Source organism: Phaseolus vulgaris, chromosome 3 (assembly GCF_000499845.2).
Source record: "Phaseolus vulgaris cultivar G19833 chromosome 3, P. vulgaris v2.0, whole genome shotgun sequence".
Taxonomy (NCBI): domain Eukaryota; kingdom Viridiplantae; phylum Streptophyta; class Magnoliopsida; order Fabales; family Fabaceae; genus Phaseolus; species Phaseolus vulgaris.
The window spans coordinates 7,105,835-7,132,137 of record NC_023757.2 but is presented as its reverse complement, the minus strand read 5'-3'; the positions used below and the strand labels follow the sequence as shown (position 1 = coordinate 7,132,137).

At 38.7% G+C, this 26,303-nt stretch overlaps 1 protein-coding gene across 2 annotated transcripts; it reads right to left on the bottom strand.

Moving 5' to 3' along the window:
- Positions 1 to 15,459: 15,459 nt before the first annotated feature.
- Positions 15,460 to 19,749, bottom strand: LOC137806491 (nucleobase-ascorbate transporter 6-like). Of its 2 annotated transcripts, none has more exons than XM_068606640.1 (14): positions 19,113 to 19,749; positions 18,840 to 18,937; positions 18,317 to 18,493; positions 18,116 to 18,216; positions 17,748 to 17,823; positions 17,587 to 17,646; positions 17,228 to 17,412; positions 17,016 to 17,112; positions 16,813 to 16,899; positions 16,660 to 16,718; positions 16,469 to 16,560; positions 16,299 to 16,376; positions 16,035 to 16,195; positions 15,460 to 15,876 (listed from the first exon to the last, which is right to left on the bottom strand). In XM_068606640.1, the coding sequence occupies exons 1-14, from the start codon at positions 19,225 to 19,227 to the stop codon at positions 15,658 to 15,660; spliced, it is 1,605 nt and encodes a 534-aa protein (XP_068462741.1). In that variant the 5' UTR covers positions 19,228 to 19,749; the 3' UTR covers positions 15,460 to 15,657. The 2 variants fall into 2 exon arrangements, with proteins under 2 accessions (XP_068462741.1, XP_068462742.1); XM_068606641.1 differs by having other exon boundaries at positions 18,840 to 18,954; positions 19,113 to 19,241.
- Positions 19,750 to 26,303: the final 6,554 nt, after the last annotated feature.

The window sequence follows — 26,303 nt, the reverse complement described above, 5'->3', positions numbered from 1 at the left end:
TAAGCCCAATAGCTTCCCATCACAAATCTTTTATAATTATAATACATTTCAAAACATTAATTACAATATTTAAACATAAATCAAAATATTTATGAATAAGATATTAAACATTCAAAAAAATAAGGCTAGAATATTCATCGTATCACATTTTATTAGGAATAATTTTATGAGAAAACTATTATAATAATCTATACTTTATTTTTTTCAAAGTAAATTTACAATTTTTTATTTATTTATTGTTTTATAAATACTAACAAGTAATTGGTTTGATTAAATATAAAGGAAAATTATATTATTGATTATTTCTAATTCTTAGATTAAATTAACATGTTCTTTTTCAAATTAATCTTCAAATTTAGCAAAGAAAAGATGTTGTTCACAAGTCTTGTCTAATAGTAGATAATGAATTCGAATAATAGAATTTTAGAGAGTAAGAAGAACATAAGGAATATTTTACTACATATATAATAACAATTAACTCTAGAGTTTTGACAAAATCCTAAGAACCATTTTTCTATCATGCAAGAAGATGAAAATGTAGTAACAATGATCAAACATAGAAGAAGTACACTATTGTGGATTTTGAGACCATAGACCATGACAATATGCCACCTCTTGGATGGAAAAGAAGATAAAGATTGTGCTAAAATCATTATATCAATAATCTTAAAAAATGATATTTTATTGATCAACCAGTCTTGGACTAATTATGATGAAAAAAGTGAACAATTTCAATAAATAGTCATAAAGCAAAATCAAAAGAAAAAAAAAATAAAATCTTCAAGATTTCCAACACAAAACTTTATTTAGGTTTGTTGCTTTCTTAAAATCTTCATGATTTCTCTATCGTCATAGTTTTTCGTCAACTCCGCGAGTGGTTCATAGCCAAAGAATATATGACCGATCCTACGGGTCCTCGGGAGTGTATCCGCAAAATGCAATTGGCAAGTTTTCAAGGACGTTGTATAACAAACAACACAATCCTTCAATCTTCTATATTTTCCTTAGATTCATGCTAAGATATTTGTTCAATACTTTAAATCTCCTAGAAAGGTTTTCTAGTGGTGGTGACTCTATAAATACTGTAATTTAATAAAGGAGGATCAAGCGAAGAATATCATCTAAATAGTAATAAACTAGCTTATTGGAAAGAGAGTGACATACCAAGTCACTACTTCTTATCTAAAACATTGGTGCCCATTTTGGGGTAAGGTAAAACTTTTCTCACCCATTTTCATTAATCATGCTACTCTAAAGAAACTAGATGAGGAGTCCCAAACAAATGGCCCAAATCGACATGGAACATCCCAGCTCTCTAGAAAATCCTTCACATGAACCAGGATTTAGTACGAGAGAATGACAAAACAAGAAAACAAGTAGAGACAGATCAACATGAAATGGAGGCTCTTTGACGACAAACAGAAAAGATCAACTGAGCGGAAAATCCTTCGCTAAGAAGCGAAGAAGTCCCAACGTTAATTGGAAGATGCCTTGAGAGCACATGAAGATATGTAGAAGGCTAATGCCAAGCTGCACTAGACACTACGCCACAAATGCCTAGTCAACGAAGAGTCAACTTGAATTATATTCCAGTATCGTCTGACACTCATCATTTCTCCCCGTACCCCCTCACAACATTATGTCCAAAGATACAAATTTCAAGGGGTTACCTGACCTTGAGAACATCTCCGCATTTTCCACGCTTAAATGAAGATCTTCGACAAGTTAGACGTCGTTTGGTGCACGATGTTTTTCGGAACTCTTTAGGAATTGCACTGCAATGGTTCAACAACATCCCCGACAAGATTATTACCTCTTTCTTGAAGTTTTCCTAAATGTTCTTTGACCAATTCACGTCTAATGCAGTGAAGCCTCCAAAAGCCACAAATCTCTTTGATATTCGCCAAAAAGAAAATGAGACCCTTAAAGAATACCTCAGTCATTTTTGTGACATAGTGGTGTGCATTCACCTGTATAATGAAGAGATGTTCATATATGCTTTCGTCAAAGAACTTTGAGGAATTTGTTTAGTGAATCATTAATCTATAACTGAGTTGAAAATATGATTAAGATTCAAGCACGAAAATTGTCTCATATCGAGGTTGAGGAAGTTATGAAGAAAAAGAAAAGCCAAAGAAGAGTGCTTCCAACTCCTAGTGAAACCTAGATAACTTTACAGGATTGGAATCAAAGGAGAGACGAGGCATATCGTATGGGGTCACCAGTTGAGAGAATATTTGCACCTTACATCGCCTAGAGGAGAAGTCACCCTTGTCCCCCTCTATCCACATTAAGAAAAGAGATATTGGCTGATAATTACTTCGGTACTCACATTCAACCAGGCGGGTGCTCGACCTAAATCGTGTAGAATGGTGTCTTTCATAGGACTCATGATCACAACACAAATGCTTGTTATGATTTGACTAACCAGTTGGTCAGTCTAACAAATGAAGGACATTTGTATTGATATGAGGAGGCAATGAAAAAGCCTATATCAACACAAAGAAGGGAGGTGTCGGCCGATGCGTCTATTTATCATTGGCCCTTGGGCGATGAACATGAAAAACCCATCATGGGTGACTTCAACATTATCTTAGAAGGTTTTGCAGGAGGAGGTGCGACTGGCTCAAGACGCAAACCATGCTCGAGCCATTTTGTCATTGGACGCGAGTGACATTTCATAGGACTCATGATCACAACACAGACGCATCTTAAAGTCAGGTTCCTTTCATCACTTTAAAAGGTAGTAACTATAAAGGATAATCAAAGAATGGTCAAAAAATGTTATGTGAATAACACGCACACATGACATATAACCTATTAATTCACCATCTCATTCGGTTGTCTAAATATAATTTGAAGTACGAGCTACGAGGAATTATAAAAAGCGCAAGTTTTGGTCAACTTTATTGTTGAGTTGATCCCACCTCTGAAAAGCTCAGGACCACAAGTAACGAGGTGGATCTTATCAATAGATGGGTCTTCCAACTGCAAAAGAAGTGGAGTCATGGTTATCCTAGAAGGATCGATGGAGTACTTGTAGAGTAGTCTCTACAATTCTCATTCAAAACCAACAATAATCAAGCATAGTGTGAGTCATTGATAGTATGGATGTTGTTGGCCAAGGAGATGGGATTCAAAGGACTTATGATAAGAAGCGATTCACAATTGGTAACCGCGCAAGTGTCAGGGGAGTTCTAAGTCCAAGATCCCTATTTCGCGTAGTACTCGAGGTATGTACTGTAAAACAAGTTGAATATAAAAATAGATTGAATATATAGATAATCGTACAATGAACCGTCTAGCAACACATGAAAGTGTAAAAGCAAGAATATAAATAACAGAAAAGTAAAGACACGAAAATAAAAGGCAATATAAATGAGAAACAAAATAAATGAAACAAAATTTAGTAAAGCGTAATTGTCAAACCGTCTAGTCTGCAATCACTTGCTAGACCTTCTAATGGTTGCTTTATAGAAAATGAAATGAATTTAATGACAGATTCTTCAAACAACGATTAAACCTTCTAGTAAGCAATCACTTACTAGACTGTTTAATGTGTATACGAAGAAATAACAAAAAAGGGAAAAATAAGCAAAAACGTAAATGAAAAAGGAATTAAATGGAAGAATCTTTGATTGCGAGAAAAGTAAATGACAGAAATCTTCTTAAATTACGAGAAATGTAAATTGCAGAAAACTATATGATTGAAAAATTAAATTGTAGTAAATGTAAATTGTTGGAACATAAAACAAGACATTACGGAAAATGTAAATGACATTAAATTAAAATGCAATTGAGACAAAAAGAACATGTAAACTAAAATTATAAAGTGCATAAATGAAAATGATCAAGAATTAAAATGAATTGAAAACGAGAAAAGCAAAATTTAGAATTGGAATGACAAATAGGGAACAAAAATCATGGTTAGTAACCTTCATATTCAATTTGCAAGAAGAGACCCAAATTTGGAATCCTTATTACTGAAGAAATCACAACCAATCGGTTTGTATGTTGTTAAAAAAACTACTTTCAATTGAAAATAAACTTCCTAAAAAGATTGAGGAAGTAAAATACTAATAGAGAATGTCGTCTCACATTATTTTTATTTCACTATTATCCATCTCCAAAACCAAATTCAACTTCGAAAAAGGATTACAAAATATAGAATGTAAAGATGGAGAAAAGCGTAGAATAAAATGAAGAACTTTTTATTAGAACAGAAACGTCAAAAACAAAAAACGAATAACAGAAAAGTAAACTAATCTACTTGACTAAACTTTAATTATTTTTAATCAAGCCTTCTAACAACCCTTATACTTGAATTCCTTAATAATTTTATCTTAATTGAATGAATTGAAACAGGGATATATAAAATTTTAATTTTTCAATTGTAGACAATTAATTATTTTCTTTTTAAAATTATTTTTTTATGCGGACTAGCTCGCTGGCTTGTAGGCTCGCAGGCTACCTCTTATATGGGGCAGGCCATTGTAATGAACCTACATTCCTTGTGTGGGCGGGCCAACCTGACCAACATTTTAAGAGTCAAACGCATGACGCCTATGAGGAGCAGGCCAACCCACATTACCACCCCTATTTATAATAATCCATTATAGAAAGAAACTTAGTTTATGATTATGTATACAATTTATTCCTATATTCTCGAAAACTCTCCAATAATATCTTCTATCCCTCACATAACACTTATAAATTTATCAAACTTGAGAAGACATCTCAAGCTTACAATTTTCAAACTAAAACAAATTGCATAAGGATATTACTTGAATTATAAAGAAGACATCTCAACAATTTTCTCCAATTGTTTTTACTATGATTCATTATTTCTTCTTAAAACTTAGTTTCATAGTAATGATAATCTAATACAACTTTTACTATAAACATTTGATGATTGAAGATGTTTTTTTTTTTTTTACTTTTAAATTATTTTTAAAAACTAAATTAACCGGTTAGTACTGATAGTAGATTGTATTGTTTATCAAAACACCTATACTATTTTGAAGATTTTTTTTCTCAATTTGGTGTAATTTAAAATGTAAATTTTCAAAAAGAGTAAAAGTTTCTTTTATTTTTATAATAGGTAAGTTGTGCACCACATATACGAGATTTTACAACCAAAATCATGCTTAAGATTAACAAATTTAATGGCTGAAAAAATTATCAAAAAGAAGTCGTGTACCTTCTCATTTTTGTTTCTTTTTGTTTTTGGAATTAAATTTGTTTCATTATTACCTATATTTTAAATGATGGAATAATTAGTGAATGGATAACATAATTGTAATAATGGAATAATTTAAGAAAGATTGAATTTTTTAGTGTAAAATTAATTTAATTAAAAAAGATTTTAAAAATTTAAATATAACCGTAGATTAATTTAATTAAAAATGATTTTAAAATTATTAAATAAAAATCAATTTTAGAGATAAAAGAGAATTAGTCATTGACTAAATTGAATATTATTTTAGAGACTAAAAAGATTATTGGTATATAAAATAGTTTTTATTATTAATAAAAAATTTAAATTAATTTCTAAATTGATATATGTGTTCTCGAACTAGGTTGGGGCTGGGAGAACTATTGTCTTCGGGTGTCACTCGGTCGGTCGTGTCTCACTTCCTCCTTCGGTCCTTCTCGCTGAACGACTCCTCAGGCTGGTGGGGTACCTGCAAATGGCACTCCAACGCTCAAGTCAGTGGGGTATCGTATTCGGCTGGTTAGAATACTGTAGATAATGACGTACCTTCTTCCTTGGAATGCGTGATATTTATATTACCTTGATGGGCCCTTGCTGTTGGGCCGGATTAGGGGGTTGTTTAGCGATTAGGGTTGGATTAGGTCGTTTCCTAACCGTGGTTGACCTTTGTTAATTGGGTCAACGGTTTGACTTGAGCACCTTATGTCGGTCGGCCACATATGACACGTGGTCGACCTCGTACCTTAAAGTAGGGTCTTAATGCTTGGATTGACCGGGTCCATGGACCGGTCGGTCATCCCGGTACAGTTGCCTCCCAAGCTCGAGAGATGGTACAGCCGAAGAGTCTGAAGAGTGGGCCCCGGGCGGATTGTGTAATGATGAGTGAAGTGATGTTTGGGGGCGCCTGAGCGATTGACGTGACACGCATTAATGGGGGGTTTTTCTGGGCGCCAAGCGATGCGAACCGTTGGATCAAGCGAATCAACGGTTGAGGTTCTTGCGACGTTTGGGATTCCGAGGTCCTCCCGGGCTATAAATAGGGGCTGGGAATAGTGGTTTTCTCACGTGTTAACTTTGTTTGAGCTCCGACACCTCGAATCGATCCGACCGATCTCTGTTGCCTTCTTCGTTCGTCCAAAGGTTAGTCATGTCTGCTCCTTCTGAGTCTCCCCCCGCTTGTTCGTCGTCATCTTCCCCTTCTTCCTCTTCTTCTTCTTCTTCTTCTTCCTCCGGCCAAGCCGTTCCGGTCGGAGATGTGGGAAGTGTCCCTTCCCCGGGGTTGGTTCGGGAGGACGCTGGTAACGTGTCAGACCGTTCGGCCCCTTTTAAGGGGCCGCGACCCCACGCGAGCCCGGCTTGGGTAGATCCTTGGGTGTGCGAGGTGTCGTCCCTCTTTTATACCGACGCCTCCGTTGCCGAGTTCTTGAACGAGGTTCCTGTTTTGAAGGCTTCGGCCGAGGAATCTCTATTGGCGTTCGGTCCTTGTTCTTTGGGGGACTGTGTTTATAGGGAGCGGTCGTCTGATGAGCCTCCCTTTTTCTTCATGTATAGTTGTCTCTTTGCGGACCTTCACATATCTCTCCCTTTTGATGTCTTTACGGCCGGGGTCCTTAGGGAGCTCAATGTGGCTCCGACCCAGCTTCATCCCAACTCTTGGGCGTCCATGCAGGCGTTCCGCATTGTCTGCCGAACGTTCGGGTTGCGTCCCCTTCCCGTTTGTTTTCTCCATTTCTACTCTTCCTACCCAGCGAAGCTGATTAGCTGGCAGTCTTTAGTTAGTTGGGCGGGTAGTGTGTTGTTTAAGCCCTTCACGGCCTCTTACAAGAACTTTAAAGAAAAGTTCTTTAAAGTGTACGTGGAGCCGGCCGGAACACGCTACTTTTTCGACGAGGTCGGTCAACCTCGCTTTCCGTTATTTTGGTCGCGAAGTCCAACAAAGATAACAGATTGGCCGCGACCGACTTATCCGAGCGAGCATGAGCGAGAGATCTTCTCTTTGTTCGATAGCCTTCCTAAGAAACTCCCCGCTCGGCCACTTATGTCACTGTACAATGCGACCGATCGCGAGGAAGCTTTCGAGGGTATGCCGTTTACATTTGTCCCCTCGCCCCCTCTTCCATTGTTTTCTTTATTTGTCTGACCGATTCTCCTTTTATTTGCAGAAATCGTCAAGCGAGAGATCCCCCAGGCGGTCGGGATGTTGCACACGTTCAAGAACAAGCTAAATGAGAAGAGGGGGGCCACAAGTGCTAGGCCTCGGGTCGAGGGGAGTGCCCGAGCAGGCCCCTCGAAGAAACGCGGTCGTGAGGGTGGGAACATCGCCCGCACGGTCCGAGAGGCAGGGCAGATGACGGTACCCCCACCCAGTCGTTCCGTCAGGGGTGCCTCTCCCGCCACCGATGATTTCAACCGCCGCATTCCGACGGCGGTGGCGGTACCTATAGCCTCATCCGGTGCTTCGACTTTAGCCTTGCTGGGGGGCGACCGGACTTTCAGCCGGGCCGTTAGCTTCAAATTGCCCTCCGGCCTTGAGGAGGAGATTAAGTCAGTCCCTGAGGATGATCTTCTCGATGGTGGTATCGAGATGATCTGCCGGGGACTGGTGCTGGCCCGGCGTGGTGCCAAGGCTCGGAGAGGCCACGCAGAGGAGATTTCCCGCCTTGAGCATGACTTGCAAGAGGCGGGTCATAATCTGAAGCAGGCCATGGAGGCCAACACGGCTTATGAGAAGCAGCTGTGTGCGCAAACTGCCGAGCTGGAGTTGCGCCAGAGTCGACTGGCCGAGCTGGAGAAGGCCGACGCTGAGAAAGCTGAGGAAGTTGTGCTTCTCCGCAAGACGTTGGAGAAGGCCGATCGCCGGGCTTCGTTGGCGGAGAAGGAGGCTGTTGCCGAGTGACAGGGGAAGGAGGCGGCTGAAGCTGAGGTTTTGAAAACCATGGAGGATACCATGGTTTTGATTAACTAAAGTTTTGACTTGGCCGTCCGCCAAGCTGAGGTTCTTTACGGAGGCCCTCCGCCCTCTTGTCAATTTGACCAAGAGATGGAGGTTGTTGATGGCCGCTTGGTGCCTGCTGGGGGCGGTCAGCCTACTGAAGAGACCGATCCTTCTACTGCCATTCTGAACATTGAAGATTAAGGCGGTCGGCTGGTATATGTTTTTGTTCCCCTGGGGCCGGGGTGTGGCCCCCACCTTTCTGATTAATATAAGTGTTGTTTCCAATTGTTTCTGCATTTTCTGGACGAACGAGCCTTTACGAGCCGAGTGGCTTGGAGTAATTAATCTTAAATCGTGGTAAAATTAACTAAGTAAAAAGAACTAAGCAACCGGTCGGCGGATGAAATCAACTAAGTGACTTGTGATAATTAAAATCGACCAAGTGAATGTAACGGACTTCGATCAGTCGGTCGTTCTTTAGCGAATTCGATTTAGACGAGTTTTACTGTTTAGGCGAACTTTGGTTCTTGTCGAACGTTAGGTGTGTGCCGGGAGGGTATGCCGGTTAAGGCTGCGCTCTGACCGAGATTGGTACGGGTTCGGGAGGGTATGCCATTTGGGGCTACATCCTGGCCGAACTGTGTGTGTTACGGGAGGGTATGCCGGTTAAGGCTACATCCTGGCCGAACCGTGTGGGTGACGGGAGGGTATGCCGGTTAGGGCTACATCCTGGCCGAATCGTTCGTGTCATTCGTTGTATATACTTATGTACGAAACGCCTCGTTAAAACCTCTCCGACCGATGGATCGGTCAGGCGAGGAAAGAGTGCGTGTATTTTATTCATGTTTAGCTGAAATAAAACTTTAGGTGCGTGGCATTCCACGTTCTAGGTACAATTTTTTTCGATAGATGTTCCAAGTGATAAGCCCCCCCTTCTCCTACTTCTCAGATACGGAACGATCCTTCCCAATTTGATGAGAACTTGTCGTCCGACTTCCTAGCGTTGCTGCGCATTCTCCAGACGAGGTCGCCTTGTTGAAAGCTTCTGAGCTGGACCTTTGAGTTGTATCTCCTTATCGCTCGGAGCTTGCATGCCGCTTCGCGTATCTTGCTTTTATCCCGGAGCTCATTCAAGAGGTCGAGGCCGACCGCCAGGCTTTCCTTGTTGAGGGATACGTCGAAGAGTTGGCGTCGGATGGATGGCTCCCCGACTTCTACTGGTATCATGGCCTTGGTGCAGTACGGGAGGCTGTAGGGGGTTTCTTGTGTGGTGGATTGTGGGGTGCATCGGTATGCCCACAAGACCTCAGGCAGCTCCTCCGTCCATTTCCCCTTGGCAGTGTCGAGCCTCTTCCTTAGTTCGTTCAACAAGACCTTGTTGGCCGCCTCGGCTTGTCCGTTCGTCTGTGGGTGCTCAACAGAGCTTGTGAGGGATTTGATGTCGAGTTCGTTGTAGAAAGTCATGAGGCCTTGGTCGATGAACTGCTGACCGTTATCGGATATTATCTAGTGTGGTATGCCGAATCGGCACACTATGTTTTTCCACACAAAATTTTGGATGTTTCGGGCGGTGATTGTGGCTAGTGGTTTGGCCTCGATCCACTTGGTGAAGTAATCTACCGCGACTAGCAGGTGTTTCGTCTAGCCTTTGCCTGGTGAGAATGGACCGATGATGTCCATTCCCCACATGGCGAACGGCCAGGGTGAGGTCATGCTGTGCAGTTCTTCTGGTTTTCGGTGGTGGAGGGGGCCAAACTCTTGGCATTTTTGGCATTTCTTAACGTAATTAGCGTTATCTCCATGGACGGTCGGCCAGTAGTATCCTGCGCGGATTATCTTGGCCGCCATCGTTCGGGCTCCGGAGTGGCTCCCGCACGCCCCTTCGTGGATTTCTTGTAGCACGTATTGCGATTGTTCCTTGGTGAGGCACTTTAGGAGTGGCGTTGAGTATCCCCTTCGGTATAGGTCTTGATCGATCATGGTGTATCGTGCGCACTGCCGTCTGATGCTCTTCTCTTCGCCCGGTTGGCATGTTCCGTGCTCCAAGTACTGGGTGATCGGGGTCATCCATGTGTGGGTCTCGGTGATTGTCATGCATTCGGCGTTACCTACGCTCGGCTGTGCTAATCGCAACTGGACGACCGATCGGTGGTGGCTTTGTTTTTTCGAAGATGCCAAGCGTGAGAGTGCATCGACACGCTCGTTTTCCTCCCGTGGTATGTGCTGGACCGCCACCGTGTCGAATTTGGCCATGACGTTACGGACGGTGTGGTAATATCGTTGGAGGAGGGGCTCCTTGACATCGAATTCTCCTTTGATTTGACCGACGACCAGTCGGGAGTCGCTCTTGCATGCGTCCTCCCGCGCGCCTAGGTCATTTGCTAAGTTGAGGCCAGCCAGTATGGCCTCGTATTCCGCTTGGTTGTTCGTTGCTTTGAAGGAGAACTGGAGGGCTTGTTCGATCAGCAAGTCCCCAGGCCCCTCGAGGACGACCCCGGCTCCACAGGCCGTTTTGTTGGACGAGCCGTCCACGTAGAGGACCCATTTGGCCGAGGTTTTTGTGTTTCTGGGGAGCTCGGCTGCGAAATCTGCCAAGCATTAGGATTTAATGACACCTCTTGGTTCGTACTTGATGTCGAATTCGGAAAGTTCGATCGACCACTCTATCATCCGTCCTGCAAGGTCGGGCTTAGACAAAATTTTGTATATAGGATAGTTGGTCCTTACCCTAATTTCGTGGTTCTGGAAGTATGGGCGCATTTTCCTCGTTGTCAGCACCAGGGCTAGTGCCACCTTCTCTATCATTTGGTACCTGGTCTCGGCTGCATGGAGCGTCCGGCTAACGAAGTACACGGGGTGTTCTTCGCGGTCCACTTCTTGGACGAGGGCGGCGCTGACCGCTTCCTCTGATACCGCTAGGTAGACCACTATAGGTAGGTCTAGTCGGGGCTTTTTGATGACGGCCGGCAAAGACAGGAATTCTTTGAGCTGGCCGAAGATTTGTTCGCACTCCTCGTTCCAGCTGAATTTCGAAGTTTTGCGGAGCATTGTGGCTATCGGCCAGATCTGTTCGGCGAGGCGGGGTACAAATCTGGAGAGTGCTGTCAGCCGGCCAAGCAGCTGTTGAATTTCCTTCAAGTTTTTCGGGCTTCTCATTTCTGTTATGGCCTTGCATTTGTCGGGGTTCGCCTCGATCCCTCTGTGGGTCAGCATAAAGCCAAGGAACTTGCCACTTTCAACGCTGAACGCACACTTCTCGGGGTTAAGGCGCATGTTGACCCTTCTTAGGGCATCGAAAACTTCTTGTAGGTCTTTTATGTGTTGGCCGCACGAGTTGGACTTCACCACGATGTCATCCACGTACACCTCTACGCTTCTGCCGATCATCCCTTTGAAAATCTTGTCCATGAGTCTCTGGTAGGTAGCCCCGGCGTTCTTTAGGCCGAACGACATTACCTTGTAAAAGTAGTTTGCGCCATCCGTCGTGAAAGCCGTTTTACCTCTATCGCTATAATGCATGCTGATCTGGTTGTAGCCGGAGTAGGCGTCTAAGAAGCTCAATATTTTGTGACCGGCCGCTCCGTTTACGAGCCGATCGATGTTGGGAAGGGGATATGAGTCTTTGGGGCATGCCTTGTTGAGATCTTTATAATCTACGCACATCCGCCATTTGCCGCTTGACTTTTTGACCATCACGACGTTGGCCAGCCAAGTGGAGTATCGTGCCTCGGCTATAAAGCCGGCTTTTAGGAGCTTCTCGGCCTCACTTCGTGCGGCCAGCCGCTTGTCCTCTCCATGGTTTCTTTTCTTTTGTGCTACCGGGCGGGCTTCTTTATACACCAAGAGGCGATGGGTGATGATGTCCGGATAGACGCCTGGTACGTCGGCCTTCGTCCAGGCAAAGAAGTCTACATTCCTCTTGAGAGTTTGGTGAACGAAGTCCGCATCGACGGCGGCCATTGCCGTGCCTGTGCTCGTGTACCGGTCTTCCCCGTCAAGTTCGGCCCGGCGTAGCTCGTCCTTGGCTTCGAGTCTTGGCTCGATTTCCCTGGGGTCCAGATCTGCCATGGTGATGTCCTTCTTTGGTTGGGGGGGAGTGCCGATGGGGGCTTCTCCCACGGTCGGTGATCTTGCGCTTGGGCGAACGGCTGCCGCTGGGCCTCTGTTGTGTAGGCTCGACTCGTAGGCTTTCGGCGTAGCACTCTCGGGCGACCTTTTGATCTACGTGGATGGTCAGGATGTCGCCTGAGAGGGAAGGGAATTTCATTGCTAGGTGGGGCGTGGAGACGATCGCTCCTAGCTTGTTGAGGGACGACCTGCCGAGGAGGATGTTGTAGGATGTGGTGGCGTTTATGACCAGATATCTGATCTTGAGGGTTTTGCTGGCCCCTTCAAGGCCGAACGTTGTGTACAACTCTATGTAACCCCTCGTCCCTACGCGTTCCCCCGAGAAGCCAACCACGTGGTCGTTGTAGGGCATCATTTCCTCCTCCGGGATTCTCATGGCTTTGAAGGTCTTCCAGTATAATATGTCGACCGAGCTCCCTTGATCCACAAGGGTCTTCTTGATCGTAAAGTTATCGATATCGACCGATATCACCATGGGGTCGTCCTGGGTCGGGTCTATCCCCTTGAAATCTTCATCTGTGAACGTGATCGGTGGCATCCTTGGCCGGGCGGAGACGAGGTTTACTTGGTGGACGGCGCGTAGGTGCTTCTTGCGTGCGCTGTTGGTACTGCCTCCGCCACCGAACCCTCCGACTATGGTGTTAATCACCTCTCGGCCTTTGCGAGTTTCGGCTTGTGGGGGGTCGTCTCTTCGTCCCTGTCGGTCTTCCTGCCTGTCACCTTCTCGTGGGCCTGGGGGGGGGGGGGGGTTCGGTCTCTTCTTTTAGGCGTTTGCTCATTGCATAGGGAGCGACGCGTCTCCCGGGTCCCACGCACAAAGCGTCTGAGGTGCCCGGCTTGAATGAGTTCTTCGATTTTGTCCTTCATTGCTTGGCACTCTTCGGTAGAGTGGCCGGTATTCTTATGGTACCGGCACCTTTTGCTGCGGTCGGCGTTTTCTGGGCTCAAGGCCCTTCGGGGCGGTGGTATTAGCTCGGCGCTCAGGGCCTCTTGCAAAATTTTGCTCCTTTCCGCGTTCAGAGGTGTGTAGCAGGAGAAGCGGGGTCCACGATTGTCCCTTTTCTGGTCCCGACCGGTTCGGGACCTTCCTTATCGCTCCCTATCCTCCTTCTTTTCCCCGCTTGCTTCGGCTCAGGCGTTGTTTCTGAATTCACGAAGTTCCTCCAGCTGCATGAATTTCGCCGCTCGGCGTCTAAGATCGTCGAGGTTGGGAGCCAGCTGCATACACAGGCTATCGGCAAATGGGTCGGGTCTGAGGGCGGTCAGCATGTGGTGCATTGCCACCTCGGGGTTGAGGTTGCGAATGCTCATAGCGGTCTTGTTGAACCGGTCAATGAACGTTCTGAGGGACTCTCCCTTCTCTTGACGAATGCCGACCAGTGCTATGGATGTTAGGTGGTGGGGGCGGCTTGTTGCGAACTGGACGTCGAACTTCGCTATCAGGGTTTCGAAACAATCTATAGAGTGTGCTGGGAGCTTGGTGAACCAGCTTAGAGCGCTGCCCTTTAGAGAGGTTGGGAAGATTCGGCAAAACACTGCGTCATCCGTGGTGTACAGGCTCATGTGGGTCGTGTATGCATCCACGTGCTCATCTGGGTCGGTCGTCCCATCGTACCGATCCCTGTTGAAGCCTTTCCACTTGTCCGGCAGGGGGGTTTCCATGACACGGTCGGTGAAGGGATGGCGCCGGTCCGGACCCGCCGAAGCGGTAGTGTTGATTGTCTTGCTGGGATGGGATTCTCCATCCATTTCCAGAGTGAAGTTGTTCTTGGTGTCTTTCTCGGCCTGGAGGCCGGCCCCGGTGGCGTGGGACCTGCCGGCCTGATTGGTCATGGCGAGGGACGGCACCCCCTCGACCAGCTTCTTCATCCGCTTGTTCTCTTCTTGGAGGCTTTTGATTTCCTCCTCGTTCTTCTTAGTGGCTTCCTCGTGCGCCTTCCTCATCTCTGCTAGTTCCCTCTGAAGGGCCATCATTATTGTTGTTTGATCTGCTTTAGTCATGCTTGCCATGCTGCGGGTTGATACCATCTACTGCTGTGGTCTCTGCTGGCTCTCCTCGGCCCCACGGTGGGCGCCAATTGTTCTCGAACTAGGTTGGGGGTTGGGAGAACTATTGTCTTCGGGTGTCACTCGGTCGGTCGTGTCTCACTTCCTCCTTCGGTCCTTCTCGCTGAACGACTCCTCAGGCTGGTGGGGTACCTGCAGATGGCACTCCAACGCTCAAGTCAGTGGGGTATCGTATTCGGCTGGTTAGAATACTGTAGATAATGACGTACCTTCTTCCTTGGAATGCGTGATATTTATATTACCTTGATGGGCCCTTGTTGTTGGGCCGGATTAGGGGGTTGTTTAGCGATTAGGGTTGGATTAGGTCGTTTCCTAACCGTGGGTTGACCTTTGCTAATTAGGTCAACGGTTTGACTTGAGCACCTTATGTCGGTCGGCCACATATGACACGTGGTCGACCTCATACCTTAAAGTAGGGTCTTAATGCTTGGATTGACCGGGTCCATGGACCGGTCGGTCATCCCGGTACAATATGTTATTAAGGTTTTAGCTACCAATTAATTTAAATTTTATAGTTAACTAGATATCAATTTAAAAACTAGTTTAGAAATTTTATTAATAATAAAAACTACTTTATATATTAACAAATTTTTTAATATCTAAAATAATATATAATTTAATTAATATAGTAGTTAATTATTTTTATAAATGTTTACGAAGATATTTGTATTTGAGATCCTCTTAAACTATTCTATCTGCATGCATGCAGAAATACTCATGCACATATTAAAAGTAAGTTACACTACTTAATTCTACTAATATTTTCAAGCCATTACAAAATCTTTATAACATAGAAAAACATCTTACTTTTATCAATCTTTAAACTATTATCAATCTGTTTTATTAAATTGTTAACTTTTTTTCTTCATTTAACTTTTATCTTTAATATCTGATATAATCACTAACTTTCTCTTTTCAATTTTTATTTTTTAATACTTCACACATTAAAAAGTAAAAAAACTAATTAAAATATATTTTTAAAAAGTTATTTTTTTCATAATTTTTTAATTAAAATATTTAATAATAAGTCGAATTATTTTGGTAATAAAGAAAGGCAATTATAGAAGCAAGTGACAGGCAATAAAAGCACTTTCTTTGATAATAAATGTAGAGATATTTTAGAATTAGAAGAACCATCTATTTCTACACATGAAGATTGTGTGTGAGACAAAACAAGTAACTGTTGGCAGAAATAAGCATTAAGCTACCTTACAACAATAATATGTTTATTGCTACATTAATTTGTAGTTAAAATAAAGAAAAGAATACTCTTTTTCTTTTGTAAAACTACTTGTAAAACTATCCAATGGAATCACACAGAAGGGAAAAACTTGTTGAGATTAAAAGGTAGTGAGTAAAACTCCTCACTCCTGGTATCTGTCTTGAAGGATCGGAATTTGTCCCACCACTGCATGCCTCTGTCTTTTCTACTTTGGTTGTCTTTCTTTCTCAGTGTAACATCCAAGACAAGTGCTAAGGTACCAGCAACAAATGCCTCAGATGCAAATGGCACATTCATCATGTCATTGAACTATCAAAATCAAACCACATTATTTAGTCAAATGTGTATTCATTTTGTTGTGTTGCTCACCAATGTCTTTTTTTCAGTGATTGGTCAAACAAAATGATGCTGCATAAAACTTAGATATTGCTTCAAAATTAGAAGAATGAAGGAGTAAAGCTTGATACCCATCTTGCTCTTGTGTGTACAGGACCGTAGCCTTTGAATGCTGTGTACTCATTGAAGTATTGTGGAATGGAGAAGCCCATGAAAATGGAGAATCCTAAGATGAATTTAGTTCTAAAGCTGTTTAAATTGCAAAATTGAAGGAAGCCTAGTCCTGCTGAGCCTGTGTTGTGGGAACAAACAAAAAAGAGAGTAAATGAATCAAGCTGAATGAATTTATATAATTCAGGTCCTGCTTCTCTATGTTCATTGATACTAATACTTACCTACATAGGCAAAGAAAAGACAATATAAAGCTGCAACTATTGGAGCTGGAATTGAAGCAAAAACGGCTCCAAACTTTCCTACACACCTCATAACAAATAATTAGGCTCAAGTTTATGTTCAAAAGGAAACAAAATCACATCAGAAGAATTTTCAGCCTTAGAAAAATCACCAAGAATTGAGAAGAAGATCATGAAGGCAGCTGATATTTGAACAACTCTTCTACTACCTACACGTGTCAAAGCCAGCAGTCCTGCATTCTCTCTGGGAAATGAAAAGCCAATGATGTTATGTTATACAATTTGCACAAGGAGAATAAAAATGTGTCAAATAACATGGAACTATATTGAATTAGGGTCTTACACAGACACTGACGATCCATTTCCTGTGCCAAATATTCCAGACAACAGAATTCCTACTCCCTGATGCATTCAGATAACCATGATTAACTATCATAAAAAATTAGAAAAGTGAAAACATTAAGGAATGTAGTAGTTCTTAGTATCTGTTTTTTACCTGCCAACCAACACCACGGCTAAGAACTGAAGGTGGAATTGGTGTTGCACTTGCGTACCTTGACACAGCAATGAAGGCGCCAGTTGACTGTTGAACAAGTAAATTTTATGTAAGAGAAAAGTACTTAATCAGTGTGCAACACAACAGAAAAGAGAAAGGACATTGCAATAACAATGCATATGGAAATATACAAATAAACTAACCTCTACTAGTGCAACAAATGAAGCAGTCATCATAGCAAAAGCTTCTCCAGCATCAAATGTAGGAGCTCCCCATTGAAAAGGATATGGGATTCTTATCCTGAAAATATGTTTTGACAAATGGAGACCCCATTATTTTGCTATCATCTAAGACAGTCCAAACATGTAGGTAGCAGTGTACAGTACTATTATTGGAAAAATCAAAAGATGGATACCAAGGTGCACCCCCTATAATTCCAGCACGATCAGTCCTGCAAGTAATTTGAGTTTTAGGAGCTGAATTTCTGTAAGCTCCACCTACTGTAAGAAGATGAGCATAAATCCACACAATTGCCACTGAGAATATAACTGCAAAGCGATCAAAGATAGGTTTTTCTCCTTTCATCATATGAGGAATGTACTGCAAAAAAAAGCATGTCAAATTAGTGAAGAAAGGAAAAAAAAAACATAAAAAGTTAATACAGTTTAATCGGATGTGTGTTTGGCACACTTGGTAGTGTTGAAAAAATGTGTATAATGCTTCAATTAACAGAAAAGAGATTAGCTTCAAGAAAGTTATAAATTTATTAATCACCTGTGAAAAAACTACTAGGATGATGATTTCTGGCAGCCCAATCTCCACACACTTTGCAAGCTGGATTCAAAAGCCTCATTCAACACAGTGGGAATCAAACATTATAATTTTTAAAAAATGTAAAGGAAACAAGAACTAGTCCTTTTTGCAGATATGTATACCACAGGAAAACCCAGTTCATACAGCCCAAAGCCTGATAGAGCAACCAAGGGAACAGCAGAGAGAGGACTCAAAAACCTAAAAAATACATAAAAGTTATTCATGAATATGATTTCAAGAGGCCAAGACAAATCAATAACTTTCAGAATGGATAAAATTGTATCTATAATTATAACTGAAAATGAGGTCAGTCTATGATGCTTTTGAATGAAGTAAAATGAAAAAAGGGTTGTTACTAATTGACAAAATGATTATTATCTCTAATTGAGAAGTGGAGAATAGTATATAAGAATTAGCACTAAGTTAAAAGAAAAGTGTGAGAAAAAGTAGCACTAAGTTCAACTATTTTAGACAGGGCAGGTTGAATAACCTCACTACATTGCGCCAAAGGCCACTGAAGCCAAGAACAATTTGTAGGGTTGAGGCAACAATGAGGGCACCCTGTGTTCCGCGCATTATCCTCTCAAATTTCTGCATGTTTGTTGCAATGCAGGTGAACAAAGATGACGAAATAACGACAAAAGAAAAAGAAAACATAAAGAACAACGAGGTTTGTGATGAACCAACCAACCTCCAGAGGATTCACAATGTCACTGTAGCGACCTGCCAGAATGATTGAAATGGTTGTTGGCACAAAGGTGTAGGATCCTCCAATAACTGCAGGCAAACGAGTCCCAAAGAATGTTTGGAAAAAAGTGTTTATGCCAGCCACAAACAGTAGAGTCTGAATCACTTTCGCTTTCTCTTCCTATGGAAGCAAAATTGCAACATCGATAAGATTTATGAGTTAACAGTAATAAAAGTTCCTCCATCTCTCTTTTTGAAACTTAGTGTGTTTGATTTCTATTGTCAAAATGCAATAAACGATATTGCTCAGACAATAAGAAAAAAGATGGTGGAATTGAGAGAAGGAAGAACATGAGAAAATATCTCCCAGTTGTTTTTACTTTGTGGTTGTAAATTGTAACAACATTTGTTTAGGAAAGCATTTTCAAAACTGAACAGGAAATTCTGGACGAGAGAAAGTGATTAAATTGTTTTAGAAAACAGTTTTTGAAGCTAAGAAGTGAGAAGAGCATCCAACAGGTTCTTACATTTCCTCCTCCCATCTGGGGAACAAGAGAGCTGGGAATCAGAACAGTTGTGCCTAGCATCACCAGGTAATGTTGGAAACCAAGTAGGATTGCCTCCGCTTAATTAACACAAGTTCTAAAACTCAATCAACATGTTGAACATGAATGTAACTTATGAAAACATGAATGCAATGAAATCCATAAATGTTAACGCAATTCCACACCAGAGTGGTTATGTGACAAAAAAGAGCAAAAAAGTGTAAGAAAATGGTTCCAATGTAGCAGTGATCTTACGCCAGGGAGGAGGACTTGTAATGCAGAAAGAAACATTTGGTAATTGATCTTTCACTGGATGTGGTTGATGCTCATCCTGCTTGGGTGGTGGTGCAGCTCCTCCTCCTCCTGCCATTCTACTAATCCTACTTCAATTCACTTAATCAACTTCAATGCACCACAGCAACCAGAATCCAATGGCACAAAAATCAAAACTTGTACATCAACTTCTCAACTCAACCTTGTAGTGAGAAGAAGTTATGTGGTGCAACACTGACAGAAACCAACAAAAGCCGGTGGGAAGAAGCTATCACTGTGGGGTACTTTTCCCAATGAGAAATGTGGAATGATGAAAACAGTGGCAATGAGAAGAAAATGCAGGCACCCTCAAAGAAAAATGAATACTTTCTTCCCTTTTGGGAGCTTCACACAAGGAAATGAACAGAACAAGTCCAAGGGAGACAAAACTTGTGAGCAACGTAATGCAATGCAGCTAATGTTGGATGGTTTCTTAGGGCAAGACCCACATGGAGGGCAAGAAAACATGAAAAGCTAGTGTGAAGATGTGGAAGAAAAGGAAAAGGAGGGAGCCAGCTCCTACTAAAGCAAGAAAGAAACCAAATATACAAAAGAATCTCCCAGTTCAATATTGCTTTACAATATTGTAATCCAATATTTAATGCTGTTAAGACCATGCTTTTCTTTTTAGTTTTTATTCAACACGTAAAGATAAAGTTTGAATAAAAGCATCTTGACCTTCACCTTTATTTACCTCAAGTTTAGGATTTAACTATTACCAATATTTGTTGAAAAAGGTTAAATAATCAGAAACGAAGCTACCAATATCATGAACTGCTAAGAAACCTTGTCTTGCTCCTCAATTTCAGTTTAACACAGCAGAAAGATTACCACTTAAACCTTTTACTTGTACTGAGTACTGTTGGCTGCAATGATGGAAAACACTTATGTTTTTTTTACCTCTATTCAGCCTAAAAATTGAAACTAGTAGCTTGGTTGTTAACTGTGACTTTTACTTTGACCCAAAACAATAGATAGAACAAGGATTTTGTTATATTGTTGCACTTTCTGTGTGATAGAAACCTTCACATTGTTTCTGTCTCACTTCTGTCTACTTGGTTCACCGTTTTGCATGACCCTAGAACACTGTGCTCTCTCTCTTGGACTAGTCCTCTACAATCTGAAAACCTCATTCTTTGACAGTGAAAAGTGCTCACCACCAAAATCAGAACTGTGCATGGCCAAAGCACCATGGTAATGAGACTTGGCTATTGTTTCATATGTCAATGCCAATTGGCATCTTAATCCCAAGAATTATGGATCCTCTTTTATGTGGTCCTAAAGTAATCAAATTATTTAATAATTTAAAGTAAATTACACTATTACTTACACTGCACATGATTTTTACTTTTTTTAATCTTTTCAGCAATAAAGTATAATATTTTTTAGTCTATTAAGGAATTAATATAATGCATACATAATAAGGAGGTAATGTAGGAATAGAAAAGAATAGATATTAAAAAAAAGAATTGACAAAATTTTAAAAGAGTGTCCATATAATTTTTCAAACTATTGAATATTCATCGTTTAGTCTTAAAATGTATTTTAGTGAAATTCAGACATAATTTAATTTTTTTTAATATTTAAGAGAATATTTACTACAAATTTAATAGATTACTTAAGTTAGTTTATTTTATTTTCTAATTTAGGATCTACTTAAGAAGTAACACAGAAGTGTTAGTAACACTTCTTAAACTTATTGGTAAAGTTATTTTTATTTAGCGTTAAAGTATTTTTTTGTCTTTATTTTTATTTGAAATTGTTTTTTTTCTTAAACTTTATACCTTCTAAATATTGTAATAAAAAAAATTATTAAAATAAATATTTATTAGTTTTTTTAAATAAAAAATAAGATATTAAAATATTTTATGCTTTCATTGTTTATATAAATATTATAATAATATAATATAATCTATGTTAAAAGTATTATTAGAATAAATATTTATTAATTTTTTATATGACAAATAAGATATTAAAATATTTTATATTAATTCATTATTTAGGTAAATATTATAATATAATTTATGCTGAAAATTTATTTTGCATGTAACAGAAAAAATTGAATTTATTAAAATAATTTTCTTGTTATAAATATAAAAATATTTAAAATTTTAACGAAAAAAAAATTAATTTTGCATAATACAAGAACAATAAAAATATATTTAACCAATTTATTTATAAATAATGAAAGTTGTATATTCATAAGTACAAAACTCATCATGGTCTTGAACGTACAGTAGGGTATAAGTTTGTTTTTTCAGACCAAAAAGCAAATGTTTGACCAACGATAAAACCAGAAATGGTAAATTTTACTATTTTGATCATGATTTCAACGTTCATTGAATATATTTAAATACTACTTATGATAGTTAAAAAATCAGAGAGAATATGAAAATTTTATTTTACTTTTAAAATAACAGTTTGAATTCATACTTAAACAAAATTGATGTATATAAAAATGGAAATGTTGTAGCATAAGTGTTATATGAGTCTCTCAACAAAGTTTGAAATAATTAGTAAATAGTTATCTTCTTTTAATATGCTCACAGAAATCTGATTTATTAGTTATAAGGAAAAACTCCGTTAATTAATTTTAAAAAAAATTATGAAATAAAAACTAATTTTAGAGAAAAAAATAATTAGTTGTTATAATAACTAAATTAAATATTATTTTATAAATTAAAAAAATTGGTTTCTAAATTAGTTTATATTATTATTAAATAGTTTTAAAATTGGTATCCAATTAGGTACCAAAATTTTAACTACCAATTATTTAGATTATAAATTTAGTAACAAAAGCATTGGTTGCTAATTAGATATTAATTTAGAAATCATTCAACAATAATAGAAATTAATTAAAAAAAATTAGTCATTATAACAACTAATTATTTTTTATCTTAAAATATGTTAACAACTCAACTCGTTCTATATTATAATATTATAATATTATAATTGTTAAAAATAAACAAAAATATATATTTTTTATTAAAATGTAAGAACATAATGAAATAGAAAAGTTTTAAAAATTTGTAAAGATATCTTTCATTATACAATTTAACATTTTTTTTAAAAAAATCTCCTTTTAATTTTCAAAGGGTTAATTATGAAGTGAAATTATTACAGTTTATTGTGACACATTATTGAAATTTGTTTATTGCAATCATATGAGCATCTTTCACCTTTGATTTTGAGGGATTTGTAATGTTTTCTGTGTATAATTAATAAACCATACTTCAAAAATTTCACCACAGAATTTAAAAATAAGAAAGTTCAATTGTTTTTTTTTATCCTTTCCTTTAACATGAGGGTTGTTTCATTGCATCCACACTTTGTTCAACCACAACGATGCTTCATGTTGGTAAATTATTTACTTTATAATTTATGTAAATTAAGTTTAAATAAATGGCATACTCTTAATTTGAAGCATTTTTCTTGAATTCATCATGTAGCTTTCTGGATACAATGTTGTAATGTGAAAAGCACATAACTCTCAGCTGAAAAGGTTTTTGCCCACTGAATCATCATTTTTCTTCCACTACCTACTACTTTTTATATTCATCAAATTTATTAAAGAATTTTTTTAATTAATTATTAAAAAGTTAAAGGCAAAATGCACCAGAACAGTAGCTATCAGATTCATACATTTTAGATTCAGATGGACAATTCCGTTTTAAAATTTTGATTAGTGTAATTAATGATTATAGTTTTCATCTTAACTAGGATAAGATCATATAAACATAAATTTAGTAAACCTATTTAGTAGCATGGTGTGATAATCATACTACCTAACTCATTTATTTATTTTTCAACTATCAAGCACCATGCAATGTCTATATATTATCTTATGTGATTAATATAAGTGATTAAGTGAATATTAAATAAATTATTTTTATATATTTTTTCTTTTTATTTCTTTCACTCATTCCCTCTCTTATTCACATGGTATCATGAGTCAACTTTCTTGACTCGTGACTTTGTCTCCAACTTCTTCTAAAGTTCTTTCCTCCCCTTCCAAAATGGCTTATGCTTCTATTAAGCAATTTACAATCTCTATCAGTCTCAAGTTTGACGAAGATAATTTCATTCTATGACATCATCGAGTTTTTGCCACTATTTGTGGTCTTAAGCTCTTGGATTTCTTGAAGAAAACCAAGTTCCACCTCAGTTCGTTAAATTTGAATCCTCTACTTCTAAAACTTCAAATGGTTTTCTTCAATATAACAACAAGATAAGCTTATCATAGACTTCACTAGTGCAAAAAGAAGAAAAGGATACGCTTTATTTAGTGCGGCTTCTGCGCTACCCGCTTTCGTAAAAAACGCGGTGGCATTTTTTAAATTATTTTGATTTACGAATGCGGTTTTACCTTTAGCCGCATTCGTAAATCCTTTTTTACCCTAAATTTTGAAGCGCGCCACACACAATTTCAAACTTTATTTCTCGTCTTTGCCTTCGTTTAGTGTTCACACTCTGAGTTCGTCTCCTTCTGCTGCATCTGCATTCCATTTGTGCAATGTAAGTTTCTTGAACTCTCTTTCTTACTCTTCATCTTCACAAATATATGCATAAATGTTTTTCGTTTTTCTTATATATGTTTTTTTCCTTGCCTTGGTGGTCTCGAAGCACTGTTTCATTGGCTGACATTCGTTTTTCTTACATTGTTTGGTTTCTCGCATTGCTCAGTACTCTTTCATTGTCTTCGTGGTTTCTTGTGGATTTTTTGGTTTGCTCTGTTGCTGCTTCCCTGTCTGTCGTCGCTTCTGCTACCGCCACCGTTGTTGGCGCTCCCATGACTCTTCATCAACGTTGCCTTCACACAAGATTGACGATGTTTTAAATTTTTAATTTTTTTTAATGATTTGGCATATACAAGTGCAGTTAAAGCAAATAACCGCACTTGTAAATGGTATTTATAAATGCGGCTATATAGCCGCATTTATATTTCTTGATTTACAAGTGCGTGTTGATCAAATGCGGCTATAAAGCCGCATTTATAAATTCGAAATAGCCGCATTTGTTTTATGTTTCTGCACTAATGCTTGTTACTTGCTTCAATGACAACACACAAATTCTTACAAACGTTGTGAGTTTAGATACTTCAACATAAATTTGGAAATGTCTTGAAGAACAGTATGCACATCTTATACTCACGCTCAAGCTCAGAAGATAAAGTTTTTGCTAAAGACTCCCAAGAATGATAAAATTGGTTTTGCCTATCTTCATGATATTAAGAAAGTTGTCAACATGCTTGATGCAATTGGTGTCCTAGTGACTACTGAAGATCACATTGAAAGAATTCTTGAAGAGTTACCAGAAGATTACAATGTATTTATAGTTCTTGTCACATCCATTTCTATATCAATGAAATTTTCTCCTCCTTGCCTAAGAAGAACAGTTTCATAGGTATAAACTTAACTAAACCTTGTTTCAAGCTAATGCTACTTCTGTTCAGTCTCAGTATCATAAAACCACACCTTTTCGTTCGTCTTTCAATCAATACTCTTGTATTGTTTTCAGCATAAACACATAAGTCAATATTCAATCTAATGGACACAACCTTTTCAACGTGATTCTTGGAACTCATCTCCTTTTGCATCCTAGAAACTATACAAACTTCGTTGTCAATTATGCTCAAAATATGGACATACTGCCTTTTAATGTTGGCACTAGACTGGTAGGCAAACTCCTCCCACGATAACCACCAATACGACCCAATTTTTACTCTCTCCACTGATGATGGTGAACCTTCCATTCTTGGCACACCCCCCACTATAGAGGACCCTTTTTGGTATCCGAACAGTGGGACATCTCATCATATGACACATGATGAAACCTATTTCATTGATAATTAAACATATAAAGGTTATGTAAATGTTAAGCTTGGTAATGGTCCAGTATGACCATTTCTCACATTGGTCCTGCATCTTGTGTTTCTCTTGTCATCTTTCTTTACACAATATTCTGCATGTTTCTGTGATAAATAAAAACTTGTTAAGTGTTTCCAAATTTGCTCGTGATAACAACATTTTCTTTAAGTTATATCTTAATTCTTGTTATATGAAACATTAGGTGACCAAACAGGTTCTGTTTCAAGGCACTATTAAAGATGGTTTATATTTTTTTTTCTACTCTAAGATCATCACCATTTTGTGCTAAATACACTTATTTTATATCTGAAAAAAAATCTTATCTTGTAAGACTTGTTTGTAATAGTGTTATGTAGAACACTTCAACCATTAAACACGATTGAAACATATACATAATTAAATTAATTTCGACCATATTATTTGTTGTGGTAGAGAAAAAAATCATCTTATAACTGGTCACATTTATAAGTTGAAAATTTTCTTCCTACACCTCCATAGTTTTTTTTTTTTTCATTTCAATAATTATTGTAATTTCAAAAAACTCTTATAAGTTTGTATTTTAAATTTTTTTGTAGAATTCGAAATAATGAATTTCTTTCGAACTACAAATTTAGTTTCCAAATTTTACAATTCAAAAGTCTTTAACTCACTATTTGCTAACCTCACGTCAAACACAACAAAAACGTAAAAAGTTACACTTAATCACTTCTAGCAAGACCACGTCCTTTGATCAAAGATGCAAGTCCTAACATGCATTTAATGCATGTTTGTTTTACCATTTAGTTGCCATTATTGGATTGAAATTATTGCAATTATTATAACTACAAACACGATTTTAATAGCTTAAAAAGTAATATTTAATCTTTATTATCTTTCTAAATAGTTTAGTAACATCTCTTTCTCTAAATTACTTTAGATTTAATATATATTTTTAAAACGATTGAAATTGAGTAACGTTTTCATTTTAATTAAATGTTAATTTTTTCATTTGTTCTAAAACAAATTATATCAAATTTATAACCATACATTTATTGAAAAAGTGGAATTGTTATATGTCATTAATTTTAATCAGTGAAAAAAAAAATCTTGAATTAAAATTAGTTTAGGAAGAAGTATATTAAGTGGGTTTAAATGTAACTTTGTATGTGAAACTTCAATTGTTTTAAAATTATTTTCCAATGTGTTTGATGATAAAAAAAAGAACACTTAACATAACTTCCTATTCATATTGTGTTTATGATCTCACATTTAAGTTTCAATCTAATGT